The sequence below is a fragment of the Arabidopsis lyrata genome, assembly GCF_000004255.2.
Source record: "Arabidopsis lyrata subsp. lyrata unplaced genomic scaffold ARALYscaffold_3, whole genome shotgun sequence".
Lineage (NCBI taxonomy): Eukaryota > Viridiplantae > Streptophyta > Magnoliopsida > Brassicales > Brassicaceae > Arabidopsis > Arabidopsis lyrata.
In genome coordinates this window covers 1,624,360-1,649,278 of record NW_003302553.1, presented here as the reverse complement: position 1 = coordinate 1,649,278, position 24,919 = coordinate 1,624,360, and the positions used below count along the sequence as shown (strand labels likewise).

Genomic DNA, 24,919 nt, shown 5'->3' with positions numbered 1-24,919 from the left:
TCCTTTGTCTTTTGATCGGTAACAAATTGAGGCAAAACCTCTTTATACTGGAAAATTCAAAGGCTACAACATGTTTCTAAGTCCCAATAGAAAGAAAAAAAAAAAAAAATCAGCATAATACGTATGTACACATTAAGATATAACAACTTCCCAAAACTGACTAAGAGTTTGACCTCTCTATATGGTAAATTCCTTTTGAAGAGTGTTGCTGCTATTACCTTCTCTCAGACCTTGAAGACATAGATGCAATGTTCTCTGGACACTATCTGCAACCAACTTGAGTTTTCCTTGAGTCAAATCTCCTGCAGCAGATCCGTTAACTTCCACTGTACGACTCACTCTCTGTTTACATTTCTCCCAATCGTCCACTCGCTGCCAACAAGCTCGACCTCCATGGCTTCCTTCCATTCCAAGAAACGTCACACTAGGGCTTTCGCCAAATGTGTATCTTAACCTAACCGATACACAGTAAGGCAACCATGCTGCTCCTCCAGCAGCGTTTATATGGGGTATGTGCACAGGATCAAGAACGACGGTTAGAGCAAAGTCAACCGTGTTGTGTGGCCGGTCGTAATGGATATTGCTTTTAGCTGCACAATTGTTGTCTAAATCTGTACCGGAATGATTCTCTAGACATAGCTCGATTCGAGGTCTCTGTGCAGGAGCAATCTCTCCAGCTTGTTGTGATTGGGATAATCCTTTTTTCCAAGCTATCAGTTTCAGAAACTCTCTCAAGACCGATATGGGTAACGTGAGGAGTGTTATGAAAGAGGCAACTCTTGAAGCATCATACGGTTCTGATGCGACACGGCGGCTAAAATAATCGCAGATTTCTCCAATCTCGGATTGGGTTAACTCCTCTTGAGCAGCAGCGGAAGAACCATTTTGTTGCTGCTGGTGATGGAATCGCCTTACGCTAAGGACTTGAAGAAGGAGCTGAACTCTATGGACACTCACCGCAAATACATAGCCACTGCAAAAACAAAACAAAAAGTAGTTAAGCTTAAGAATAATCTTCAAGATTGAGCCTAAGTTTCTTGGTTTGGCTTACCCGACAAAGAAGCGTAAGGCTGGTTGTTCTTGGTCTAAATTCAAGAGAGCACCTTCGTTATCCTTCAAGATTGAACCTAAGATCTCTCTTAAGAGATCTGGTAACTGAGCAAATAGCCACAGTACTCCAAGATATTTAAGGATACCACGCAAAACCTTTTTTAGAGCCACAAGAGGAACCCATCCTCCGCCATAGCCACCATCATCACCTAACCCGATAATCGCTGTGTTTAATTCGCCTCTTACATGTGCTGGTACAGCAGTGCCTGGTGTTCTACGCACAGACAATCCTGGGCTAACCACTAGAGATCCTGAAGCAACACTGGCTACACGATTCATGGCGGCTCTTGACATTGCACTAGAAGGGGAAAAGTTAACTCTGTTCCCACCGTTAACAGTTGGGTTTCCACTGTTGGGATTTGTTGCTCCTTGGCTACCTGTCAAATTTGGTTCTAAACCGTTCAATTCTTGAGCAACATGCTCCATGATGAAAGGTCTGAATTGGGGACATGGCAAGGAGCCTCCAATAGAAGCACCACCCTTGGGTGGAGTTGCTGGTTGCAACCAGACTTGATCTCCAGCAAAACATCTCATGTCCACTGCAAAACGTTTACGGTATATGATCCTTATCCAATAGGGTCCACGGAGTACTACAGAGACATCGATGGGCAAGAGAGAGCTTGGAACGATGCCAGGTCCGCTTCTCCCTGCAGCTGCTAGCATTGCAACTCCATGGAAACTTCCACCGAGTGGGCTTGGAGCAGAAGAAGCAACAGTATTTCCTGAAGTTGCTGAGACAGACTGGCCAGTAGCATTAGGAGCTGCTAAAGTTGAAGGGGCAACAATTCCTTGAGTTTGTTGTATCTGATTTGATTGTCTTGAAGACGCTGCAGCAGGTACGACAGGCATACCAGTGGCAGTACTAGCTCGGGCAGGGCGAGTAGCAGCAGCTAATGCATGCAAAGGCCCAGCAGTAAGGCGGATGCAATCCAAAAGAGATTCTACCTCAGCTCCATTTATGAAATCTTCCAAGAACTGTTCAAGAGTAACTCACAATGAGGAAAAGCATATATTTGGAACTCTAATAATATAAGTACTTCTCATGAAGAGAGCAAATGTTAAGTTGTGCGAACAACTCACCTTTGTATGTGGCCATAGTTGGTCAGGAGAGACATGCATGGTGCATCCATCTTTACCTGATTCCCACTCGACAACAAAACGCGCCAAAACGCCTGAACCAAAGCTAAACCACAGGCTTGTTAATCCCACTGCCTCAATCTTGAAAGCTTTCCATCTATCTACTGTCTCACCACTGCCTTTCCCACCAGCAGATCCTTTAATAGTGGAATTAGCACTGCACTCTTCTGTTTTTTCATCTGGCTTTATGCCAAGTAGTTTCCGCATACCAAGGGAGAACATTCTAGCATTTGACAGCCTCTGTATGTCGGCCACAAGCTTCTTTATACTATCAGCTTCCACAGACTGATAGCTCAGAACTACACCTTCAGGGTCATAACGGATATGGGAATCAACATCAGAAGAATTCGCAATGTGAACTCCAGATCCCCATGGTGTGGTTTTACTTCCCTTTTGAAGTTCCCAGAGATCCATAAAGTGTTGGTCATTTATTTTCACATCCCAACACATGCTTCCAGGTCTACCAAGCTGCAAGCATATATGTTGCCAGGAATCATTTTGAGCAAATGGAAGACGGAACCATATATCTGAAAATGCATCTCTTAGTCCCATTTCCTCAACATATTGAATATCCAGTGCCTCCATCTGACTAGTTAGTTTGGCATGCTTTATGGACAACGAAGAATGCCTGACAACATGGAGAAGAGCATAGACAAAAACGCTTGAAGGTGCATTCCCCTTGTTTGCTTCAGCTATGAGATTCCCATAGCTGCATCCTATAGTTTTTGTTGATGTTGCCACGGTGGATAAGGTCTGTGATGCAGGGCTCCAACTCTTCACTAATTCACTCTGTACCAGTTCAGAGGTTTTTCTTCTCTTAATGGGACTAGCAACACCTTCCATTCCCTGGAGGGATGGGATCAATCTTAGTAAATCTGAAGCTGAACGTTTCCGGGGCTTCTGATCTTTTCTCAACAAAGGACCAACAGATGTTGTTGCAAGATCAGCTGTTTGAGCTGCAAATAACAGAAATTATGTATTCTGATATTGAGAAAGTCCTATGAAGGTAAAAAAAAGGCTATAGAAAAATGTTCTTACATAGAGGAAGAGCTGACAATGAGGATTCAGTGACCATTCTAGAGCCTGACTCAGAGACTCCGTTCCCAGCAGAGAGGGATGGAGACAGTATCATGGATAACTCCTGGTCAGAGTTAGAGATGGCTATCTTCTTCATAGCTGAACCCATCCCAGGGGGAGATGATAACATATTATAAGAGCTGGATTGTAAGGGACCCTGTAGATTATACAAGGAATCTGAATGGTAGCTAGTCAACATTGGAGCTTTTCCAGGGCCGTTAACAGCAGAGAGATTCTTGGGAACTAAACCATGCCCATCACTTGACACAAGAGCCGATCTCTCTTTCTGAAGTCCAAACACTTCATCTACAATGCTGGAGAAACTCAACTGGCTTCCACTCATTTCTGTCAAAGCATCATCAACCAATCCAGGATGACGGTGTCCAGATACTTGATTTATACCCTCAGCATCTGAGGATGAAGATACAAATTTAACCACATCGGATGTATTTAAGTTAAGATCATCTTCGAGAATCCGTATCTGCCCTATATCAATTTTCTTAGCTCGCAAAATATTGCTTGGATCATTGAAAGACTGAGGTTTTCCCGAACCATCCATCCGAGTTTCCACTAATTTAAACAATGGTGTGAAGTCTTTTTCGAGCTCCATGAGCAAAAGGTGAGAGCTTTCACAGTCAGGAAATCCCAAAGTCAGAATGCTTGACCCATCCAAGAGGCTTTTAGGAACTTTGTTTATACCAAAACCATGTTCGTAGACCTGCATTAAACGCAAAGTCAACACTCCCAGCTCCAAATTGAATTTGAAAAACAAACTGAGGCAAACAATTACTACCTCAAGACCCAAAAATTTGCCAATGGCAGCAAAAAAATGCAAAATGCCTTTGCTTCTCAAGTTGATAAAGGCATCAACTGCAGATATACTTCCTTGGTTTAATGCATCTTCAAATTCCTCCAAGATGGAGGAGGTCAAGATACTCTTGGATGACTGAAGAAGAAACCGACCAGTCCTGCAATCCATAACATATAATGAGAAAAGCCAGCTAAAATAAGATCTTTCCCTATACAAAGATGAAAATATTATACCTTATATTTATCCCGAGTGTGAAAAATGAAGATCCATAGGCTCGCACACGTAAGACCTCTGGCTCTACTCGTTCCTTAGAATCTACCATGTTACCTCCCTAAAAGAAGGGCGAAAGAGAATGACCCAGTTAAATGCGTTATTGAGATTTGAGACAGCAAGAGAAATATGGCCTGCGCTATACAAGCTCCACAGCCAAAAGAAGCTAGACAATAGGCCTTGTGAACTGTAGAAATTACACAAATCGAAAAAATACAGATTATCGAAACCTAGGTTTGGCCATCTCTGAAATTTAAATATGCGATTATTTATGCTTAATCCCATGGGCTATAGCATGAAAGCAATGAACAAATTAGTAAGGGGTACGTGTCAGAAAACAGCAATCTGACTATTGACATGCGAGTGACATACTTAATGTCCAAAGTAGCTCTGACCTAGGGAGAAAAATCCTAAAACTTTCAAGGAACAAAATATCCAACATTAAGCCGAAACCAACTCTTTTTTTACCTCAATACCAGGCTCATCCAGGAGGGCCTGAAGGATGACATCACTTGGAGCTCGACAAATACGAGCATTCCTCAAAAGCTCTTTCTGAATTTCAAGAAGACGGGTATATCTATTACAGCATATAGCTTTAAGCAGAAGCTTCTCCACGTCAATGCAGCTCTGGTCGAGAGAAAACTCAGCTTCCTTGCCAGTAAGTGGGTCAATTACAAATGTGCTGTGAGAACATTTAATCTGGAGATCTGACCCTGGTTCAATTTTAATGAATGGGCCAGAGTTTTTATCAGAATCTGACCAGTACATAAGTTTCACTCCTGGAGTTCGAAGACTAACAGAATCTGCCTCTCCTTCTTGGTTCGCTGGTGTGGTGCCAGTATCTGAAATTAAGTCGAAGCGAATTGCATCTTTCCATCTCCCCTGGAGAAGAGCTCGGACCTGTCTTATGACTGTGTCCATGACAATGGCAACGCACAGCTCATGGAGCACCGCATATAATATTGTGAATGGATTTTCTGCCACGGACATTCGGCGCTCTAAATCATCTCCAAGGATATGCCGTCTTGTCACTTCGAGTTTAATGGGGCCACTTCTTTCACCAACAAGTAGATCCAAATGCAATATCCTCCACATGGATAGGTGCCCTCGGTAACCAAGAGTAACAAGAACCTTAAATTCCCCGTCGACAGAAAAGGTAACTGTACCTTTAGAAATTTTCACCTCTGTTATTTCTTTTGGAAGTGTGATTTCAAGTAGTTTGGAACGTACAAGAACCTCCAGCTTTCTTAGAGCTGGTTTCTGTTGATGCTCATCCAAAGAGCTCTGCATCCCCACATCGTCTAGACACTTTGGCAGGCGCTGATAAGAACCTGTCAGCAAAATCTCAACAGCAGAGGGAACATCATAGACAGGAGCGCGAGCTTGCTGTAGACCTTCATGCATAAAAAACAGCGAATCCGCAGCTTGTGTGAAGCATATATCATGAGCTGATAATGTGCTCCCAAGGTCTTGAAAGTAATTTATAAGAGGAACCTGCAGCCCAGGAGGTATAGCCAAAAGTGAATAAGCGGCTCAACAAATTTTCGAGTACTTACTCAGTAAAGATAGTGAACACAAGCAGGCATCAATAATCTAGGAAATCTAAACTTTGAAAAATGGAACGTTGATCTTATGTAAACTACCTTGACCTTTCACAGAGACACTACAGTCAAAATATTTTCTTACAATATGTATAAATAACAGAACCGCATGATAAGCCTACTTGGAAATTCAAGTTCCATGGAATTTTGTCTCTCACTAGGACAAATCTATTGAAACGTAGAGACTACATAAATGCTAACAAATGGATTGCTTTTATGGACCAAATGGTATCCTAATTCCTAAACAGACCATTAATGGTGTTTATAGTGAAAGTGAACTCAACCAAGGTAAAGTTCTTAGCTTATATGACACTCCGTACGCAGCTAGAAAACTAACACTAGAAGTAAAAACGCTGCAACTTTAGCAAACACTTGGCGCTATAGGCCAGAGTTATCAAAAGACATTATTACTTCATACAATTGCAATAGAAAAATCATAACTTTAGTAGACAAGCAACATAACCCAAACAAGAACAAAAACATCAAGGACAAGATCACACAAAAGGATCTTCCAATTCCATTCAAAACTAAATCCACGGGAAGTGTGTTCAAAACTAATAGATCATGCAATCAACAAAACCAAACCCTAATCTTCCAACATATCCGATTCCAATCCAAGAAAGGTTCAAACTTTCACTTGGGCCCAAAAACCCAAAACGTGTTAAATACTTGTAGAAACAGAGAAAGACAAACCTGTTTACACCACTTGGCGAGGGCATTGAGGCGGAGCATCCGTTGCTGAGTCTTAGCAACATACTTAAGGAGGCTAACCTTCTTTTCATTATCAGAAAGCTCCGTCGACTTAGACTTTTCCACGAGTTCCTTAAGAGAAAGGAACGATTCCTCTGCGGTTCGACCAACAAGAGCGGAGAAATCCACCGTCTGTTGCCCTAATTCCGCCATCGCGGACAAAGAAACAAAATCGCCACCACCCGATTCAGAAACTTAGGAGATCTCACGATTCGAAAAAATTAGGGTTTTTATCCTCCGCTTCCCCCCCCCCCACCACGACAAAGCTTCCCTTTTCCAGACACCGGATTTGATTCGGACAAGAGAGGAAGAGAAAAGGGTTTACAATTGAAAGGGGTCAGGGAAGATGAAAAGAAAAAAACAAGGATTTTTGGTGAAGAAGCTTTTTTTAACAAACGCCAAAATCTAATTCTCTCTTTTATCCACGTAAGCAGAGTAAGTCACTTGTACTAATTATTTGTCACTATTAAATTATTAATTAGACATTTTAACCATCATTAAAAAGGTTATTTACAAAATTATCATTAATGTACACTACTACTCTTAAGTAGAGAAGATGTTAATCTATATTGTATATGGTGAATAGTGTACAACAATTTTTCAATAAGCAATCACAAGAAACGCTTATATCTAATATTTTTAATACCCTGCAATAAGTACTCAACTAAAAAACATAAAACTATTCCAATTTTGGTACGAGGTTTATTTTTCCATGAAGCAATAGTAACAGTGTAACGCTATGTAGGAGTAGCATGGCCTTATCACTTGTCCAACTAATTTATGTTGGGCGGCAAATAAAGAACCAGCATGAATGTTTTATATATTCTTTCGAACCCAATACCAAAAAGCCCAGCCATGTATTCTAACAGTCGTCTATATAACAGATTTTGACACACTTATCTATAAATATGTTTGGTGTATTTTGCTTACTATTAGATTATGATTTGCATATTATTGGTGTCAAAAATTTTACTGTAAGGCAAAGTGCTTTAATTTGTTTTCACTTCCATGTACTGAGAAAATATGAAACCTAATCTATTGATATATTATTATAGAGTACATAGAAGTCAAGTATTAAAATATTAGTATTACTATGACCACAACATGCATATCTAAAAGCTTGTTGACTAGTCTGGCTAAAAAAGGACTATTATATAATACTAAAGAATTCTATAGGTACATTTTCTACCGGTCAATAGTCAACATCCTATTGTAATTGCCTTTGAAGTTAAAAGTTGTATAAGACTCTTTCACAATATTTATTCACTATAAATACCACGAATTGAACCATATTTTACCACAAATACACATTTCCCCCACACAACAAAAAAAAAAAAAAAAAGCAATATGAAAAAAACAAATAGGTTTATGGTAGTGGCAACATTCATAGCATGTGTGTTCATAAGCAGCATGAACATGACGGTTGGAAAAGTAATTGGGTATCCAGGATTGAGACCTGATCTCCCTTGTGATCATCATCAGTATCCTTCTGCATGTGCTCCATCCGAACAACCGGTGAATCCGTACAAACGGGGATGTGAACTAATACATAGATGTAGACGTGATCCACCTCCACCCATTTCTAGAAAAATGTTAATACAAGCTCAATTTATTTATAATAATGCATATAACCAATCCCCATGAATAATAAATCTATGGGTTTGGTTGTGTTTAAGCCATGTTATTTTCTATATCTATACAGCCTTAGCTTAATAATTTCCAGTGTGTATCATTGTATTACATTTACAATATACAATTGATGAAATCATGTTTATCATTCAGTTTTGTTCGATTTTAGTTCCTTCGTATTAATGAGAAAATAAAAATAAAGAATCAAACTGCTTAGCTGAATAGAAACAAAAATTTGTTATTTAATACTGTAGTAAAAAACTATTAACTGGTACTGGGCATCTTAAATAAAGATAGTGGAATGATAACTTATCTCTAGCACTATACATAATACATATAAGGATTGAGTCAGAAATTACATAGGTATCTATCAGCTATCCGATAAAGATGAAGGACACGGTAAGGTTTGACTAATCCCCTAAAAAATCAGTAACCCGATTATTCTCCGCCTAATCCGATTACTTTCCGCCTAATCTTATATACCCCGATTATTTTTTAGATTGCAAGTATAAAAAAACTTTTTATTTTTGTTATGTAATCATTTGAATGGAGAGTTTGTGATGTTTTACAATAACTTGTGTTCAAATTTTAATAAAAGTCATAAATTTGTAATAAAAATCATAAATTTTTACAATATTGGATTAATATATTTTAAAAATATTAAAATAACCCTAAAACTAATCCCCGATTAATCCCCGATTTTAATCCGATTTTCCGATTAATCGCTAGGCCCATGCCGAGCGCCCGACTAGCGCCTAGCGATTTTTAAAACAAGGCATAATACATATAAGGATTGAGTCAGAAATTACATAGGTATCTATCAGCTATCCGATAAAGATGAAGGACACGGTAAGGTTTGGGGAAGACGTTGACGGTGTTAAGGCGATCAGAGGCACTACCCCATATTGCATTTAAGGACCTGTTGTCACACGTGTGAACCTGTAATGTTTGGTATACACCACACAACAAGACCATGATTTTTGACTGGGCCCAGCCCACACGAGGGTCCTAACAGCTCTCTCTATCGGGTTGGTGTTTTTGGGCCCATGTGGACCCTTTTATCTCCTACTCCTCACGTTTATAAGTTTAAATCAATTTTACTTATATAAAATTCTTGGCATGTAGATTAAGATGAAGTCGTTGTCAACTTGGTCCTTCAATATTTTTTATGTCAGATTCTTCCATCGTAATCATGCATGGGGGCATGAACATGATGATGTTTAGCAATAAATGATTTTGATGATCATTATGCTCTTATAATTTTTTTTCTATATGCTTTAATAATTAATTTGCAAGGAGAGTTTAATTATCAACGCTACTATTATTATGCTCCTTTCTCAAAAAATACTATTACCATATTTTAGGGTCGACGACATGGGCATTGTCCCGCCATAACACATATGGTTGACCACTAAAAAAATAATGATATACGATTAAAACTCGCAATTGCTATCTATATATGATTTTCAACGTAACTCTCTCTTTTTTTTTTTTTTTGCGTAATCGCGTTTGTCGTCAAATAGGGGCGCCATTCACATGTTCTTACATTTTACGAAAATAGAGAGTGAAATGTCTATTTCAAATCATATCCATAAAATTTCACTTTGCAAAATTCCCATTTAATGTGTTATCTTTCATGTGTTATCTCTAAACTACATACTGTATAGATATATGATACTCCTAAGGCACGAACAATTTACGGAATGATAATGATTGCGCGACAATAACGATGAGAAATTAATCCGAATGTTATCACTTATCCGCTAATCTCTAAAGCAGCGAATACTTTAGTATAGAGATTATGCTTCCCTGGAAAACGATAGTGATTATATTTGAACTAGTTATAAGGATCTTGTGTCTTTCTTTCTCTCAGCCAGTAAACCGGTTCATTTGATTTTCACTACAAAAAATACCACTTCAACCGGTTAACCAAACTTACTGTTGAGTTAGTCATGTTTGGCCCTTCCCACTAAGATTTATAGTCCAATGTAATTTCTTTTTTTTTTTTTTTTTAGTCCAATGTAATATAAACCTAACAATTAGTTAGCATTTAACAAAACAAAATAATTAGTCAGCAGTAGACCATTTTTTTTACAACGAATTATCATTAGATTAAATTATTCCCAACATTAGAAGGAATGTTTCCTAATTACATAATGCAAGTCATCTGAAATTGGTAATCATGTTTAATGCACAATTACTTGAATAACATACCATGAATCCCTAATTCTCTATTGACTTCACAAAAATCCATAAATTTAGAGCCAAGACAGAGGCACATGGGAATAGTATAGTACGAAAAGGCTATGGCAGACCAGGACTTTTAGTTTATTTAAATTTTAAATTTTTAAATTTATTTGATTTCAATAAATATTTGTCGGTATTTATAATATAAGAAATTATTTTATATAAAAATAATTGAAAATAGTCTTAAAAAAGGCAAGCATAGGCCATTAGGCCTTGTGAATGGCGGACCCCATAAGAAGGACAACGAACGAATCCATGGGAATCAAAACACATGTTTGAAGCTGACCACTTTCGATTTCTTTCCCATCTGTGGGTTCCATTATGTCTTAGCTGTCATTTTTTTTTATTCCATTTTTATATAAACCATCACCTATAAATTTAAAATAATTTCCCGACAAAACACTCTTTTGTTTATATTTTTAGTTTTTTTCTTTTCTATTTTAATCAAATTGAAATTTCTGTTTTTGATATTACAAAAAAGTCCCATATACCTTTAAGATCGATCTCAAGACTGATTTAAGTAAGGAGGAGAGATATACCTTTTTCTGGTAGTGATATACTATTAATTAAATCAAACTAATATATAGTATTAGCTTTGAATTCAGAATTAGTTTATGTTTTAATTTTGGTGGATGAATTCGAAACAGAAAAGGAGAGACTGTGTGCCAAGTTGGCCTTTGCCCACTGGCTTGGCCGCAATTATTCTCAGGAAAATGACGCCATCCGTGACATCATTCTCTCCCGACAACACTCTTTACGGTCCAACCAATCCCAGCATCCACCTGGCAACATCGCGTCCGTTCAAATAATGATCCTCAATGATGAATTCCATATATAATTTTATACCACACACGATCCAATATTTAGCCCTTTGTTTCTCTACACACATATCACATCCGCTCTCTCTCTCTCTCTCCAGACAATATAGTTCCCAAAAGAACTAAAAAAAAAAACCCTAGAAGCCGAAGAATTTACTACTCGTTGTCGGCTCACCGAACTTATTACTCGTTGAGAATCATTATATCAAAAAATATGATTAATTTCGAGGCGACGGAGCTGAGGTTAGGGCTGCCGGGTGGTAATCACGGAGGAGAAATGGTCGGAAAATATAATGGCAAAAGAGGATTTTCTGAGACCGTTGATCTCAAACTGAATCTTTCATCAACGGCTATGGATTCAGTTTCCAAAGTCGATTTAGAGAATATGAAGGAGAAGGTCGTAAAACCACCAGCCAAGTAAGAACCTTAATTTCAATCTCTATTTCAACTAATAATATTTTGTCTTCTAGTGGATTCGGAAAAATTAGCTAGGTTATACTAGACGGTAATGATTTAGAGATGGATATGCATGCTTTAACACGATTACTAGCTAGGTTAGGGAACTCGATTGGAATAATTATGCTAATACTTCTCCTAAGATCTTTGATTTTTTATTGTTTTTATTTGGTTTTGCTCCATGTTTTCAACAGCCTTACATAGTTAGGTTTGAGGGTTCTGTTTGATTTATTTTTTTTGTCGGGAAGAACTAAGAAAAATACAAAACATAAGGAATCTTTCTTTATTTACCAAAAAGATTAAAGATTAATTAAAATTTTTGGACAACTACAGCCACCGAACATCCGACACGTGTAGAACAACTAGATCATTTTCAAACTTTTTTTTCTCTTACAAACAAATTAATTAGTTTTATTGAAAAAAATAAAAGATCTTTACGGAATTTCAGGGCACAAGTTGTGGGATGGCCACCGGTACGATCTTTCCGCAAGAACGTCATGTCCGGCCAAAAACCGACCACCGGAGATGCCACCGTAGGAAACGATAAGACTTCTGGCAGCAGTGGAGCCACCTCATCCGCATCCGTATGTGCCGCCGTCGCTTACGTGAAGGTTAGCATGGATGGCGCACCGTACCTACGGAAAATTGACTTGAAACTCTACAAAACTTACCAAGATCTATCCGATGCCTTAAGCAAAATGTTTAGCTCTTTTACCATAGGTAAATAAAAATTGACAATATATATCTACTAAAAACATGATTCTTTGTGTTATATATAGTTTTAAAAAAATTTATTTCAGGCACCTATGGACCACAAGGAATGAAAGATTTCATGAATGAGAGTATATTGATCGATCTTCTAAACGGATCAGATTATGTTCCAACATATGAAGATAAAGATGGCGACTGGATGCTTGTAGGAGACGTACCGTGGGAGTGAGTATTAATTTATTTTTATATCTTTAAATTATATATGAATTATTATATAAATATGTCAATACAAATTATTTATTTACATGTTTGGACTATATGTTTTTAGGATGTTTGTTGATTCATGCAAACGTATACGAATAATGAAGGGATCAGAAGCAATCGGACTTGGTTAGTATTGTTTAATCCAAGACTGATGGTGTAAATTATATGATTTTTAGGATTGAAGTTGTACTTTTTCGCTTATACTAATTTTCCATTTGTTGCAGCTCCAAGGGCATTAGAAAAGTGCAAGAACAGAAGTTGAGTTCTCGACGACATTTCTTGTTTTTACCTAAAAAAGGAAGAAAGACTGTTTCGATCGGTTGGATATCTCGAACCGAGAAAAGCCAAACCGGCTCGAAACTACTGTTCCGAGCAAGGAGTTTGCTTATAATATTAATTAATAATAATATTAATATTGTGATGTATTACATTTAAAAATTTTAAACCGTTTTTGTTATATGTATTATGTATATTTAATTAGGTTGCATCTATTAAAACAACTTTTATTTTTTACGCATTATCGTGTTGTCTATATGGTCAGTGTCCGTAAGGCACATCATTAGTGTGTTACTTTGACGTATCAAATTATTACTTATTAAATTATTTCATTTCCAACCATCCTTTTTTTCCAACATTTTCAACCATCTTAAATTATTCCTTTTTGTTTGTTTATTCTATATTTTAGTAACATTTCAATAAGGGGAGCTAAATGACATGAGAAGGTTAAGAATCGTAAAGCCAACAAATGGAAATTTAATAGTGTCAAAAAAAAAATGTTTAACAGTGTCTTTGTATCAATATAACTTGAAGACCAATTATCGTCGTGTGTATTAGGTTGGCCTCAACAGGATCCAATTGGTGTTTAGTGCCACTTTTTTTATAAGGTTGGCCATAATTCAATATTTAATTTTTTAAATATTACATGTATCATTTTTTGGTATCTATTCGGTGAAACATAAGTATATGAGAAACTTTAAATAGATCAAGGTAATGAGATGGTGAAAAGGGCAAGAGCATGTGGATAATGTAGAGTTGTTGGGGGACAATATTTTAATGAATTTCTTAACATTAAAACCAAAAAAAAATATATATATTTTATGAATTCTGAGTAAATCAATAATGTCTTTAATATGTATGCTCCATTATTGATGCTTTACGCTGTCATCGACATCCATTGCCTCAACAAACAACGGGTGATAAGTGTAACGCATGCTATTTGTTTTATTTATTTTATCTTATTTCTTGGTAATCTTGATCTTAGTTTATATACTTGGTTATCAAATTCACCACATGTAGTTATTTATTTGTAGAAGAATTAGTTCAATATAATAAATTGGCTGCTTACAAAAAGATTATGCTGAGTTTTCTCTCTTTGTGTTACAACTTGTAATTTACAAGTACAAAATGCACAAAAGATGATAACAGGAAGATGAAAGATACACAAAAATAAACGAGAAGCACTCTAGAACACTATCTTTGCTCCTCTCTTTTCTCTTTTATACTCTGTTTTAGCCTTGTAACCAACTTATAAACAAATTGAAGTAGACATGATATGGGCTCAGTTTCGTTAAAACCAAACCCGTGTGTGGCCCATTAAATGAAGTCAACACTTAAAGATCTGTAGGCTCGCCAGTCTCTCGATACTATCTTAGATCAAAGTCGAAAATTTCATATTTTGTATCTAAATGAATATAATATCTTGTCGACAAAGAAAAATTACGAGGAAACGGATGGATTTATTTTTACTTACGCATTATAGAATAAACTTTTTAAGCTGCTCAGTGATTTTTAAGAAACAAAATTTTAAATAATCCAAAATGGCTAATTCAATGGACCGATTTTGTTAACTTTGATTAGTCAAAGGATCGAATGCAATATTTATCCAAATGAGAGCGACTCTTATCTACCAGGCTGCTATTTTCTACAATCACAATTAGCCGCCTCTCTTCATCAGTAATCACATGCACCGCGATATACGAAGATACACAGTGCTTCCTTGTTTTAAACCGTCCGATTGAATGACTTTGACCAATAAGCTTCCGTTCAAAGAATATCGACGGTTCTTAGGCACACATTTCCCACCGGAGTTTAACCCTCATCCCGTCATCTTAATTTCTCGTCAAAGAGCATATACCATTGATATTCCAAATTATATCACTTCTTTATTTCTATTTATTTATTTTCCAAAATTTGTTTTATCAATTCAGACATCCAATTTTGTAGAGAAAATTCCAGAGGAAAACCAAATAATTTTTTTGTAAAGAATCTGTTTTAAAAAATCTAACAATTAACACAGTTTTTTCATGACCAGTTGAATTATTTGTTTTCATATTCTATCGAATCCAACGAAAGTTCAATATGTTGGTATATAAATTTAACCTACATGTGTATATCATATGGTTTAAGCACGTTATCTGTAACGTCTGTAATTAAATCAATTACGTAGAATCAAAGAAAATCATTATTATATAATTAACTATTGATATTATATTCATATATATAGATACATGCGTTACAACACCAAGAAGTTAAAATTAAAGACTTATCGATCATGAAGATCGGACTTAGCATAACCATCATACTTTTATCATACACGGTGGCTACGGTTGCCGGACAACAATGCGGTCGTCAAGGCGGTGGTCGGACGTGTCCCGGAAACATCTGCTGCAGCCAATACGGCTACTGTGGCACCACCGCGGACTACTGTTCTCCGGACAACAACTGCCAGAGCAATTGTTGGGGAAGCGGACCTAGCGGACCAGGGGAGAGCGCGTCGAACGTACGCGCCACCTACCATTTCTACAATCCGGCGCAGAATAATTGGGATTTAAGAGCCGTGAGTGCTTTTTGCTCCACTTGGGATGCTGATAAGCCATACGCATGGCGAAGTAAGTATGGCTGGACTGCCTTCTGCGGACCGGCAGGACCTCGTGGTCAAGCTTCTTGCGGCAAGTGCTTAAGGGTAAGTAATTATCCTTTTTCTAAATTCTTTATAGAACTATGTTTGTGAAAGATGTCTATATATAAAATGTAGGAACCAAGACGAATATATATGAAGATAAATTTTGTTACCAAAACCAAGTCGATATTGCTGTGTTAGTGAATGTTTCAAAAGATTTTTAATTTAGCTGATTTTATATGTAGCCGGTAAAAATAGTGATTAACCTGTGGGTATATATGGATACAGGTAAAGAACACAAGAACAAATGCTGCAGTAACGGTGAGAATAGTGGACCAATGTAGCAATGGAGGATTGGATTTGGATGTTGCAATGTTCAATCAAATAGACACCGATGGTTTTGGCTATCAACAAGGCCATCTCATTGTTGATTACCAATTTGTCGACTGTGGCAATGAGCTCATTGGGCAGCCTGATTTCAAAAACATCCTTGTTTCTGCCATTGATCGCGTTTGATATTTTGCAATGATTTCGACTTTTCGAGGGATAGGTCAATATCGGTCTACACATATATAATAAAGACCTCGATATATGTGTAGAGATATGTTTCGTATCAATAAGGAGTTTTCGAATGTTATAATAAATCGATACCACTTTAGAAATGCATATTAATTACATATTAGATCCAATAAGTATATATTAATTATGAAATACTAATTCAGTAATTTATGAACGGTGGTCATGGCAAAGACGTGCACGTTTTGACTAATTAATGGTAAACTGGTAACTTCGTCTTTTGTAGTATATCGTGGTATTTACTAATTAGATGATATATATAGTTGTAATAAAACTTTTAACAGAGAGAAATATGTGTAATTAAAAACAGTTTAAATTTCACTTTTCTTCACTAGATTTCGTGTACACCAATAAATATTGCACCAATCTCTGTCTTGATAATTAAAATTACAGTTCTTGATTTAGTTTTTAAGCAAAAGGTTGCATCCAATGTGAACAAGATCTTTTGGTGAACAAAATTTTATATTCATACAAAAAAAGAAAACTTAAATATTTGTATCTCATCATGCGGAAATTAGAATAAGTTCTCATATCATTATTTATCGGCCTAATCAATTCTTCTATAATAAGATCGTATATATAAACTTAATTAATCTAATGGGATTGAATTCTTTCTTTTTTGAAAACCCCTATATAAACGTATTCGCATAAATGCAATGTCATCTATAAATTATTACGGTTGTAAGTTTATGAATAATGATGGACATGGAACGTGAAACAAACGACTAGAAACGTCTTCCAAGAATAGTAAGTACATTGAATATTCAATTCAAAGCCAAAGAAAATCATACACAACGGTCCAAGCGTTTTATTAGACTTAACTAGTCATTTCATAGTATAATTTTCTATAAATAGAGTTTCACCAATTCTTTATTCTATCTATCACAGATTTAAATTTAAGAAAAAATAACAACACAGAGGAAGAAATGTCAAGACTTAGCTTATGTGTGTTTGTGTTGCTATGTGCGTTTGCGGCCAAAGCAGCCGCTCAATCCGCACCTAACGTAAGAGCAACTTACCATATCTACAATCCTGCACAAAACAACTGGGATCTTTACCGAGTAAGTGCGTATTGCTCGACGTGGGATGGGAACCAACCGCTTGAGTGGCGTCAGAGGTACGGCTGGACAGCTTTTTGCGGTCCAGTTGGACCTCGCGGTCGTGATTCTTGCGGTAGATGTTTAAGGGTAAGTCATTTTTTATCTATTTCAAAAATCACGTTTTCAAACGCCCTTTTCTATATAAAATTTGTGAATGTGTGCATATGTCCCCTCAAACGCAGGTGACGAATACTGCGACCGGAACGCAAGCCACAGTGAGAATCGTGGATCAGTGTAGTAACGGGGGTTTGGATTTAGACGAGGGTGTTTTCAGACAGCTTGATACTAACGGTCAGGGAAACGCTCGTGGGCACTTGATTGTCAACTACGAGTTTGTCAACTGCTGAAGTTCTTCAAGTTCTAGTTCCTCTAAGGGATCACAGCATCTACCTTTAAACTATAACATAATTTTAATAAGAGAAAATAATGTCTCGAGTTTATCTTTCATATCAATGAAGATAAACCCATTAATCAAAAATAATGTGTTTGGAAAGTTGTTAAGGAATAAAATGATAATTGGATTTGAATATAAACAGGTGTACACCCATGCAAATTTTGCATCCATAAGTTATATACACATAGATTTACATGTTTATAACTGCTAGAAGCTAAGTATAGAGTATTAGTAACATGTATGGTCATAATTTTAGATGATTGACTTTTAACCGGTTCAGAATGATTAATGTAGATTTAATCATGAACATCTCTCTCACAAATTAAAAATCAATATCCGAATATCTAATTTTTTTAGTGGATATATTGATCTCATTTGTTATTCTTAATTTCTTTTTGGTTACACTGGATATATGAATATTTTAGTTCTAGTTATCAATCACGTAAACCAAATATTGAAATATTCTGAATTTAACATTTATTCGAATATAAACTCAGATGTCTTAGATCGAATCATCGAATAGTAAAATAAAGACTCATTAAGTCATTATAGTTGTCATTACATAACAAAACCAAAAAGAAAAAATAAGTCATTACATACACTTACCGGCAACAAGAAGCAAGCAAGACTAAAGTGAGATAACATAAACATTTGTCCCCTCTAATAAATGCTCAATCTTATTACCTCAGAAACTTTCAATTTCCACCACAAAACTTGATAAGCCGCCATAGACATCTCCCAAGGCTAGCTAGTCATCCACTGAAAATTCAAACCCTAAGAAAAGTATTCACAATGTGACAAACTTTTTGGTATAGCAATTTATCCATTCTGTAAGAAAACTATTTCCCTATAAATTTCTTCGTCCATCTCTGATTGTATCACAATATATTTTAGAGAACAAACATAAAAGATCACCTATGGCAAGACTTAGCATATGTTTGTTTGTTTTGCTATGCACATTTGCGGCTAAAGCAGCCGCTCAAACCGCTTCTAATGTAAGAGCAACTTACCATTACTATTATCCCGAGCAAAACGGTTGGGACCTTTACAAAGTAAGTGCGTATTGCTCAACATGGAAAGGAAACCAACCTATCGAATGGCGTAGGAAGTACGGTTGGACAGCTTTCTGCGGTCCAACTGGACCGCGAGGCCGTGATTCTTGCGGAAGATGCTTAAGAGTAAGTCGTCACTCTATTTACAAAAATCACGATTTTTAAACACTAGCTATTTTCCATAAAAATGATATTTTTTCACGTGTCAAGTGTCATGTATTCTATTACATTTGATACATATATAATTTCAAAAAACCAAAAACTAAAACGCAAACATGCGCAGGTAACGAATACTGCGACGGGAACACAAGCGACGGTGAGAATCATTGATCAGTGTAGTAACGGCGGTTTAGACTTAGACGACGGCGTTTTCAGGCAACTTGATACTAACGGTCAGGGATACGCACGTGGGCACTTAATTGTCAACTACGAATTTGTCAATTGCTGAAGATCTTCAAGTTCATCCAAATATCCAATCACCGCCTTACATCTTATTATTATCACCTTTCATAAATATTTAAGATAAAATAAACATCACGAGTAATTTGTGTTTTGTAATGGAAATAACTATCAAATATTATATAGTATCTTACGTACACGGTGTAATATTCGTTTTTGATCTCCATCCAACTCGAATCCTTCCCCAAAGGCCCAAATCAAAACAGGAGTCAGGAGTTAAACAACCGACTTAATTAGGTCTTATAAATAGATTGTATCGCACTGCACCATTGAACCATCACTTTTTGGCTTTCTCATTTGTCAAGTATACAAGAAAATTATAAATCTAAGCAAACCCTTAATTAAAATTAAGAGAGTACTACTACTATGGAGAAGATAATCAGAGAACCTCTGGGTGTACCCGAGTCTTCATTGAAGCACGTCTCCGTTCTTGGCCGAGGGAGCTTTGGCTATGTCTCTCTCAAGCGGGGTCCTGACTTCCGACTCTATGCAAAGAAGTCATCTTCGTTCAACCACTTGAAGAATCTCGAGAAAGAGCTTAGCATCATGCTTTGTTTCCGCAATCATCCTCGCATCGTCCAAGCGTCAAGCCCTGTTGTTCACTTAGGGATCCAACCCGAAGGATGTCACATCTATATGGAGTTTGCCTCCAAAGGCACTCTCTTCAATATGATCTCCAAGTTTCGTGGGAAACCAATGCCTGAGAATATGATCAAACGTGCCGCTCTTATGATCATACAAGGACTTGACGCTCTTCACTCACACGGCTACGTTCACTGCGACCTCAAGCCAGCCAACGTCCTCGTCTTCCCTTCCACAACCTTCGGAGAGCCATGGGATCTCAAGCTTGCTGATTTCGGTTCATCTAAAGAGCCTTCTACGGATTCTAGGTCGTTATTTCCTGGTACGGAGCAGTACATGCCGCCAGAATCGTTTGGACCTGATGGAGTGATGGGACCGGCAGTTGATATATGGTCTCTAGGGTGTATGGTTATTCAGATGTTTGGAGGATGTCCAGAGATGATGGGAGACTGTTACATGTGGAGACTTCCCAAACTTATATCTCCAGTGGCCAACGACTTCTTGATGCGGTGCTTGGCGTTGCAGCCGTCACGTAGGGCCACCGCGGCCGAGCTGTTGAGCCATCCTTTTGTTGCGGAAAGAGTCAGTGTTCCATTGCCAGAGATGCTTCCATGTCATTCTTTCTTAAGGTTTCCTTCCGCCATAATTGACAAAGTGATGGAAGAATATTCAAGAATACAAGGAGGAATGATGGTTTGAAGACCTTAAGCTTTGATATGTAGAGATAAATGGTGGAGATGATCCCCAAAAAGAAAGGAGTTTCATGTTACGGCGGATGTTTAGGGTTGGTTCGGTGTTAAGAGTCGTATTTAGGTTTTGGTTGAGTTTGGGCTTTTAACTTGTTTCTCAAGGTTAGAAGTAAGAATGTGCTCAAGTTTCGGCAGCTTAGGTTGAAGTCATTGTAATAAATATCTTCATCTTTTATCGAGGATTATTTTTCAGATTTAATGTATAACAAAATCATCTTAATGATCTTATCTCTTAACTTCGATATTTTTCTAATATTACGTTGTGACTAAACACTCTTGTTCGTATGTATATATTGTCATTTTAAGCTTGAACAAAAAGAACTAAGAGCGTTTTTCTTGTTTTTTTTATAAAAAACGAAAAGGCTAGAAAGAGGGCATTCTTTAACCCGATTCGATTTTGTACGTATATACTATATCATACATAGTATATCATAAATTTCAGAATTAAATGTAAATGTATGTCCGATTAAAAAAAAAAGATCAAAATAGATACCTCGTTACTGCTCTTCTGAGCAGTAATAGGTAGGGATGACAGGATTTGAATCCGTGACATTTTGTACCCAAAACAAACCAAGTTGCGCTACATCCCTTTCAATAGGTTTACAGTATCATTGTAGAGAATTCCTGTCTTGTTTTCCACATCCTTCTTCTTTTTTATTGGTATATCAAATTAATTTCGTCTTTTTTTTTTCTAATATCAGATAACAAAGATATAATTAAAAAATTTACTTTTTTTTTACAAAAATTCTCTAGTAGCTCCCCGAAGGAAAAATAATTGCCGAGGAGAACTAAAGATTTTGTTTTGTTTGTTTATCGACATTGATTATGGTAATCAAACTTTGGTTTGTAAGAATATAAGAAAAGTTTCAAAATCAGACTAATGTTTTACCAATAATTTTTTTTATCTAAGCTGTAAACTCGGACAAATTACCAAATCCAACCACAAACAAAACTTTGTTCCTAAATTTTCAGTACATTGAGAACAAAGGTAAGAAGCAGATCAAAACTTCATACAGATACTACAAAGTGCCATCTCTCCAAGATCTTATGATTTGGCCTTAACCTCATCCTTGCCGTGAAACTTTCTTCCAGCATCTACAGCTTCTCTGTAAAAGAAAGCGACATAAAAAAAACACCATTTATCTCGAAAACCCAATACAAACCGATAAAAATCAACATCATAAGGGTTTCCTTACAAACCTGAAAGCATCAATGAGCTCTTTGCTTTCAGGGCTAAGCAATACTCCCTCGTAGAAGGCATTGGCTGCCTCGTCAAACCGCTGGAGATTCATGAGAAACTCGATGAGTCATACAGTTTCAATGTAAAAGATCAAAGATTTTTAATGGAAATGTAGATGGTTTTTACCTGTAGCAAACGCAGAGCAGCGCCTTCTCTGAAGCAACCTTTAGGCCAATCTGGTTTTAGTTCTCTGCAGGCTTTAGCATCAGATAAGGCATGCTCAGCTTGTCCTAGTCGCAGCCAGCAGAGGCTCCGGTTTGAGAATAAGGTATGATCCGTTGGGTCAAAATCAATTGCCTATGTTCAAACAAAACGCCACAAAATCACATATAGGCATAAATTAAGAATCTTGTTTTGATTTTAGAAGTTTTAGAGTAGTAGAATACTTGTGTGTAAGCATCAATAGCCATCTGGAAATCCTTTCTGTGAAAGGCGTCTTGTCCTCTTGCTTTTGCTTCTGCGGCTTTTGCCTTTGCTTCTGGTGAGACCTGTGGAAGTTAAAAATGGTAATTTTAAGTATTTCAAACAAATTGTGGTAAGAGCAAAGCATATCGATCATAGTATGAAGTACCTCAGGAAGATCTTTCTTGATACCGGTCTCTTGGGATTTCGCCTTGTTTGAGTTTTCCTCTTGTTCCTGAAAACGCTAAGTTGTTTCAGACAAAAAATATCGAAATATACGAGACTAAAAACCAGGAAAGATCTGATATCCCTACTTTGTTTGATTCCATGTGAGCGAGAATTCCATCTACTGTCCAGTCCGAAACAGTTTCGGATTCTGTTGTCAATGGGAAGAGGATCTCAACAACCTTTCTGTTGTCTCTAGCAGCTGCAACTTCTAATGGCCTATTTCCCTCCTAAATAATCGAGTTTACAGCAGAATTAGCATAGTAACACAAGATTGTATTCATGTCCTACCAAATGAACAAGAGAATAGGATCTTGCAAATGAACTGATTTCCAAGTTGGTTTTACCTCATCTTTCTGATTCGGATCAGCCCCGGCTTTAAGTAAACAGTTAGTTAACTCAAGATTTCCAATATCAGCCGCAATGTGCAATGGAGTTGCACCACCAGCAAACACATTAGCTTTGGCACCTGCCTGTGATTACGATAAGAACATTTTTTTGTTAGCTCTGATTTAAGATGTTTGGCAACTGAACCAACGCAATACTAGAGATTAAGAAGATGTTAAACCTTGACCAACAACTCTAAGCAAGCTAGAGAACCCGCTGCCACTGCAGATAACAACGGAGTGATATTATCTTCAGTCTCAGCATTAGGCTGCAAAATCATCAAAAAAAAAGTTTTAGGTTATATGAAAGTACAGTTTCAGACAGAGAATCAATTAGATAAATACACGAAAGTTTACATCGGCATTGTGTTCTAACAAGACTTCCACAGCATCTTTTTGGTCGTGGCCAGCAGCCCAGATTAATGGCGTCCCAGATTCACTTTCAGAATCAACAGGAACACCTCTGGAGAGCAATTCTTTTAGCAACTCAATTTCTCCTAATAAATGTATAGAGAAGAGTCATATAAGTAAATCATAACACTTCATGACTAGACAAAGTAAAATAAAACTAATAACAGAGCAATTAGTAACCAACCTGTCCCAGCCGCATGATGTAATGCTGTGGCTCCTAGTTCACTTGCTATATTGGGATCAGCTCCGTGCTCTAAAAGATACTTTGCCGTTTCAATTTGTCCTTGCCTCGCAGCATGAACAAGGGGAGTATCACCTACACAATCATAGCAATCTCACTGATTAAGTTTCACAGTTAATGAATTTGAGAATAGAAAAATTGTGCAAATAGTAAAATCCTAGAAAATACAAACCAGCTTCATCTTTAGCATCGGCATTGAGTTTCAGTTCTTCCAAAAGATATCTGCAGATTTCAGTTTGTCCTTCTCTCGCAGCGAAGTGAAGGGCTCCACGTTTGTTTGCATCTTTAATACTCTCCACAGTTTTTTTTAAGTCTTTTCCTTCATCAAGCTGCTTAGCAACATCTGCTTGGAGAAGTGATATCAGTAGACAAAAACAGATTACTGCTTGAAGAACATTGAGAAGCAAAGCAAAAAGTAATTGAAGCACTCACTCTTAAGGAATTCAAGATTTCCTGTACAAGCTGCATTCAGGAATTGCTGAACTTTCTCCCTCGCTAGAATAAGAATTCATAGTTGAAACAAAATTAGAGATTCAAAATACCAACAAAACTTATGCTCTCCTACAAAGTGTTCAACTTCAATTCTTATCCACTTTAACCCCAAATCAGAGCCAATTCATAGTATTTGATTAAAACTAATGCAAATTTTTAATTAGTATTTGAGTTTCTAAAGTTCTAGTTCTGGCCATAGCAGAAACATATAGCTAATGAAAATTTCACAAAAAGGAAGAAGAAAGGCAGCAAAGAAGAAAAAAAAACGAAACTTCTTCATTCAACTAAAGAAAACTAAGAGAACCCATCAAGGAATCTAGAATTTATACGAATTCAAAGACAGATATCGAAGCAGGAAGAGAGCAGACCTGCAAGAGCAGTAGAAGCATCAGGAGCCATGGCAGATACTAAGCCCTAGCTTTTGTCTCGGATTAGTTAATGAAACTTCGAAGTGGGTTTTGGATACCGGAGTTAGTTCCGTTCGTCGATACCGGAGTTTGTTTGTGTCTGATTATCAGAAATCTGAAGAAGAAGCCTTTTTTTTTTTTTTTTTTTTTTCAGTTTGTCGGACTCGGAGGCTTCTAGGTTTTAAGAAGATTCGAGAGGTCTTTTAATAAATTTGAATCTTAGACCCTCATTTATTTAATTATTACAAAACACACCCAATAATATGTTATGTGCAAAATACACCCTGACTTCTCAAATCTCTTCATGTTCTCTTAACGTTTATACAATTATACTAGATGAAATTTGGCTCTTTTTTTCGTTTAAAACTCGACTATCTAGAAAAAGGTTCATTTTATTATCCAATCCAAGATCATATTGTAATC

The 24,919-nt window shown here is 36.9% G+C and overlaps 8 protein-coding genes across 9 annotated transcripts; 6 read left to right on the top strand and 2 right to left on the bottom strand.

Annotated features, from left to right (window-relative positions):
* Positions 1-9: 9 nt before the first annotated feature.
* Positions 10-7,127, bottom strand: LOC9320533 (mediator of RNA polymerase II transcription subunit 14). The gene is made up of 8 exons (XM_021033766.1): positions 6,700-7,127; positions 4,874-5,899; positions 4,369-4,466; positions 4,118-4,292; positions 3,286-4,042; positions 2,191-3,203; positions 1,052-2,085; positions 10-973 (listed from the first exon to the last, which is right to left on the bottom strand). Exons 1-8 carry the CDS (start codon positions 6,907-6,909, stop codon positions 178-180), a joined length of 5,109 nt encoding a protein of 1,702 aa, XP_020889425.1. The 5' UTR covers positions 6,910-7,127; the 3' UTR covers positions 10-177.
* Positions 7,128-8,028: 901 nt separating this feature from the next.
* Positions 8,029-8,597, top strand: LOC9320532 (protein RALF-like 21; the record flags this gene model as incomplete). Its single annotated transcript, XM_002884420.2, has 1 exon — positions 8,029-8,597. A coding segment is annotated over one exon (372 nt), but the record flags the coding sequence as incomplete, so codon positions are not given.
* A 2,901-nt stretch (positions 8,598-11,498) lies between these two features.
* On the top strand, positions 11,499-13,496 carry LOC9320531 (auxin-responsive protein IAA16). 2 transcript variants are annotated; one of them, XM_021030872.1, is made up of 5 exons: positions 11,499-11,867; positions 12,355-12,626; positions 12,707-12,842; positions 12,946-13,007; positions 13,106-13,496. In XM_021030872.1, exons 1-5 carry the CDS (start codon positions 11,665-11,667, stop codon positions 13,141-13,143), a joined length of 711 nt encoding a protein of 236 aa, XP_020886531.1. In that variant the 5' UTR covers positions 11,499-11,664; the 3' UTR covers positions 13,144-13,496. The 2 variants fall into 2 exon arrangements, with proteins under 2 accessions (XP_020886531.1, XP_020886530.1); XM_021030871.1 differs by having other exon boundaries at positions 12,337-12,626.
* Positions 13,497-15,387: 1,891 nt separating this feature from the next.
* On the top strand, positions 15,388-16,459 carry LOC9320530 (hevein-like preproprotein). The gene is made up of 2 exons (XM_021030873.1): positions 15,388-15,843; positions 16,069-16,459. Exons 1-2 carry the CDS (start codon positions 15,433-15,435, stop codon positions 16,294-16,296), a joined length of 639 nt encoding a protein of 212 aa, XP_020886532.1. The 5' UTR covers positions 15,388-15,432; the 3' UTR covers positions 16,297-16,459.
* Positions 16,460-17,221: 762 nt separating this feature from the next.
* Positions 17,222-18,003, top strand: LOC9320529 (pathogenesis-related protein PR-4). Its single transcript, XM_002884417.2, has 2 exons — positions 17,222-17,543; positions 17,639-18,003. Exons 1-2 carry the CDS (start codon positions 17,283-17,285, stop codon positions 17,801-17,803), a joined length of 426 nt encoding a protein of 141 aa, XP_002884463.1. The 5' UTR covers positions 17,222-17,282; the 3' UTR covers positions 17,804-18,003.
* Positions 18,004-18,711: 708 nt separating this feature from the next.
* LOC9320528 (pathogenesis-related protein PR-4) lies at positions 18,712-19,498 on the top strand. Its single transcript, XM_002884416.2, has 2 exons — positions 18,712-19,028; positions 19,186-19,498. The coding sequence occupies exons 1-2, from the start codon at positions 18,768-18,770 to the stop codon at positions 19,348-19,350; spliced, it is 426 nt and encodes a 141-aa protein (XP_002884462.1). The 5' UTR covers positions 18,712-18,767; the 3' UTR covers positions 19,351-19,498.
* Positions 19,499-19,581: 83 nt separating this feature from the next.
* On the top strand, positions 19,582-20,928 carry LOC9320527 (mitogen-activated protein kinase kinase kinase 3). The gene has a single exon (XM_021030870.1). It carries the CDS (start codon positions 19,728-19,730, stop codon positions 20,640-20,642), a length of 915 nt encoding a protein of 304 aa, XP_020886529.1. The 5' UTR covers positions 19,582-19,727; the 3' UTR covers positions 20,643-20,928.
* Positions 20,929-21,553: 625 nt separating this feature from the next.
* On the bottom strand, positions 21,554-24,757 carry LOC110230428 (ankyrin-1). Its single transcript, XM_021033301.1, has 13 exons — positions 24,458-24,757; positions 24,030-24,092; positions 23,770-23,940; positions 23,541-23,672; positions 23,303-23,442; positions 23,128-23,214; positions 22,907-23,032; positions 22,649-22,789; positions 22,504-22,569; positions 22,319-22,420; positions 22,059-22,229; positions 21,893-21,972; positions 21,554-21,798 (listed from the first exon to the last, which is right to left on the bottom strand). The coding sequence occupies exons 1-13, from the start codon at positions 24,486-24,488 to the stop codon at positions 21,738-21,740; spliced, it is 1,371 nt and encodes a 456-aa protein (XP_020888960.1). The 5' UTR covers positions 24,489-24,757; the 3' UTR covers positions 21,554-21,737.
* Positions 24,758-24,919: the final 162 nt, after the last annotated feature.

Excerpts from the sequence above, each read along its gene's own strand:
- LOC9320533 (XM_021033766.1), bottom strand. The coding sequence starts at position 6,909 with ATGGCGGAATTAGGGCAACAGACGGTGGATTTCTCCGCTCTTGTTGGT. Across the intron at positions 4,293-4,368 it reads ACACTCGGGATAAATATAAG|GACTGGTCGGTTTCTTCTTC; the intron begins GTATAATATTTT and ends TATGGATTGCAG. Across the intron at positions 3,204-3,285 it reads ATTGTCAGCTCTTCCTCTAT|CTCAAACAGCTGATCTTGCA; the intron begins GTAAGAACATTT and ends TGTTATTTGCAG.
- LOC9320531 (XM_021030871.1), top strand. The coding sequence starts at position 11,665 with ATGATTAATTTCGAGGCGACGGAGCTGAGGTTAGGGCTGCCGGGTGGT. Across the intron at positions 11,868-12,336 it reads GTCGTAAAACCACCAGCCAA|ATCTTTACGGAATTTCAGGG; the intron begins GTAAGAACCTTA and ends AAAAAATAAAAG. Across the intron at positions 13,008-13,105 it reads ATCAGAAGCAATCGGACTTG|CTCCAAGGGCATTAGAAAAG; the intron begins GTTAGTATTGTT and ends CATTTGTTGCAG.
- LOC9320530 (XM_021030873.1), top strand. The coding sequence starts at position 15,433 with ATGAAGATCGGACTTAGCATAACCATCATACTTTTATCATACACGGTG. Across the intron at positions 15,844-16,068 it reads CTTGCGGCAAGTGCTTAAGG|GTAAAGAACACAAGAACAAA; the intron begins GTAAGTAATTAT and ends ATATGGATACAG.
- LOC9320529 (XM_002884417.2), top strand. The coding sequence starts at position 17,283 with ATGTCAAGACTTAGCTTATGTGTGTTTGTGTTGCTATGTGCGTTTGCG. Across the intron at positions 17,544-17,638 it reads CTTGCGGTAGATGTTTAAGG|GTGACGAATACTGCGACCGG; the intron begins GTAAGTCATTTT and ends CCTCAAACGCAG.
- LOC9320528 (XM_002884416.2), top strand. The coding sequence starts at position 18,768 with ATGGCAAGACTTAGCATATGTTTGTTTGTTTTGCTATGCACATTTGCG. Across the intron at positions 19,029-19,185 it reads CTTGCGGAAGATGCTTAAGA|GTAACGAATACTGCGACGGG; the intron begins GTAAGTCGTCAC and ends AAACATGCGCAG.
- LOC9320527 (XM_021030870.1), top strand. The coding sequence starts at position 19,728 with ATGGAGAAGATAATCAGAGAACCTCTGGGTGTACCCGAGTCTTCATTG.
- LOC110230428 (XM_021033301.1), bottom strand. The coding sequence starts at position 24,488 with ATGGCTCCTGATGCTTCTACTGCTCTTGCAG. Across the intron at positions 23,215-23,302 it reads TGTTAGAACACAATGCCGAT|CCTAATGCTGAGACTGAAGA; the intron begins GTAAACTTTCGT and ends ATGATTTTGCAG. Across the intron at positions 21,973-22,058 it reads CTGCTCTGCGTTTGCTACAG|CGGTTTGACGAGGCAGCCAA; the intron begins GTAAAAACCATC and ends ATGAATCTCCAG.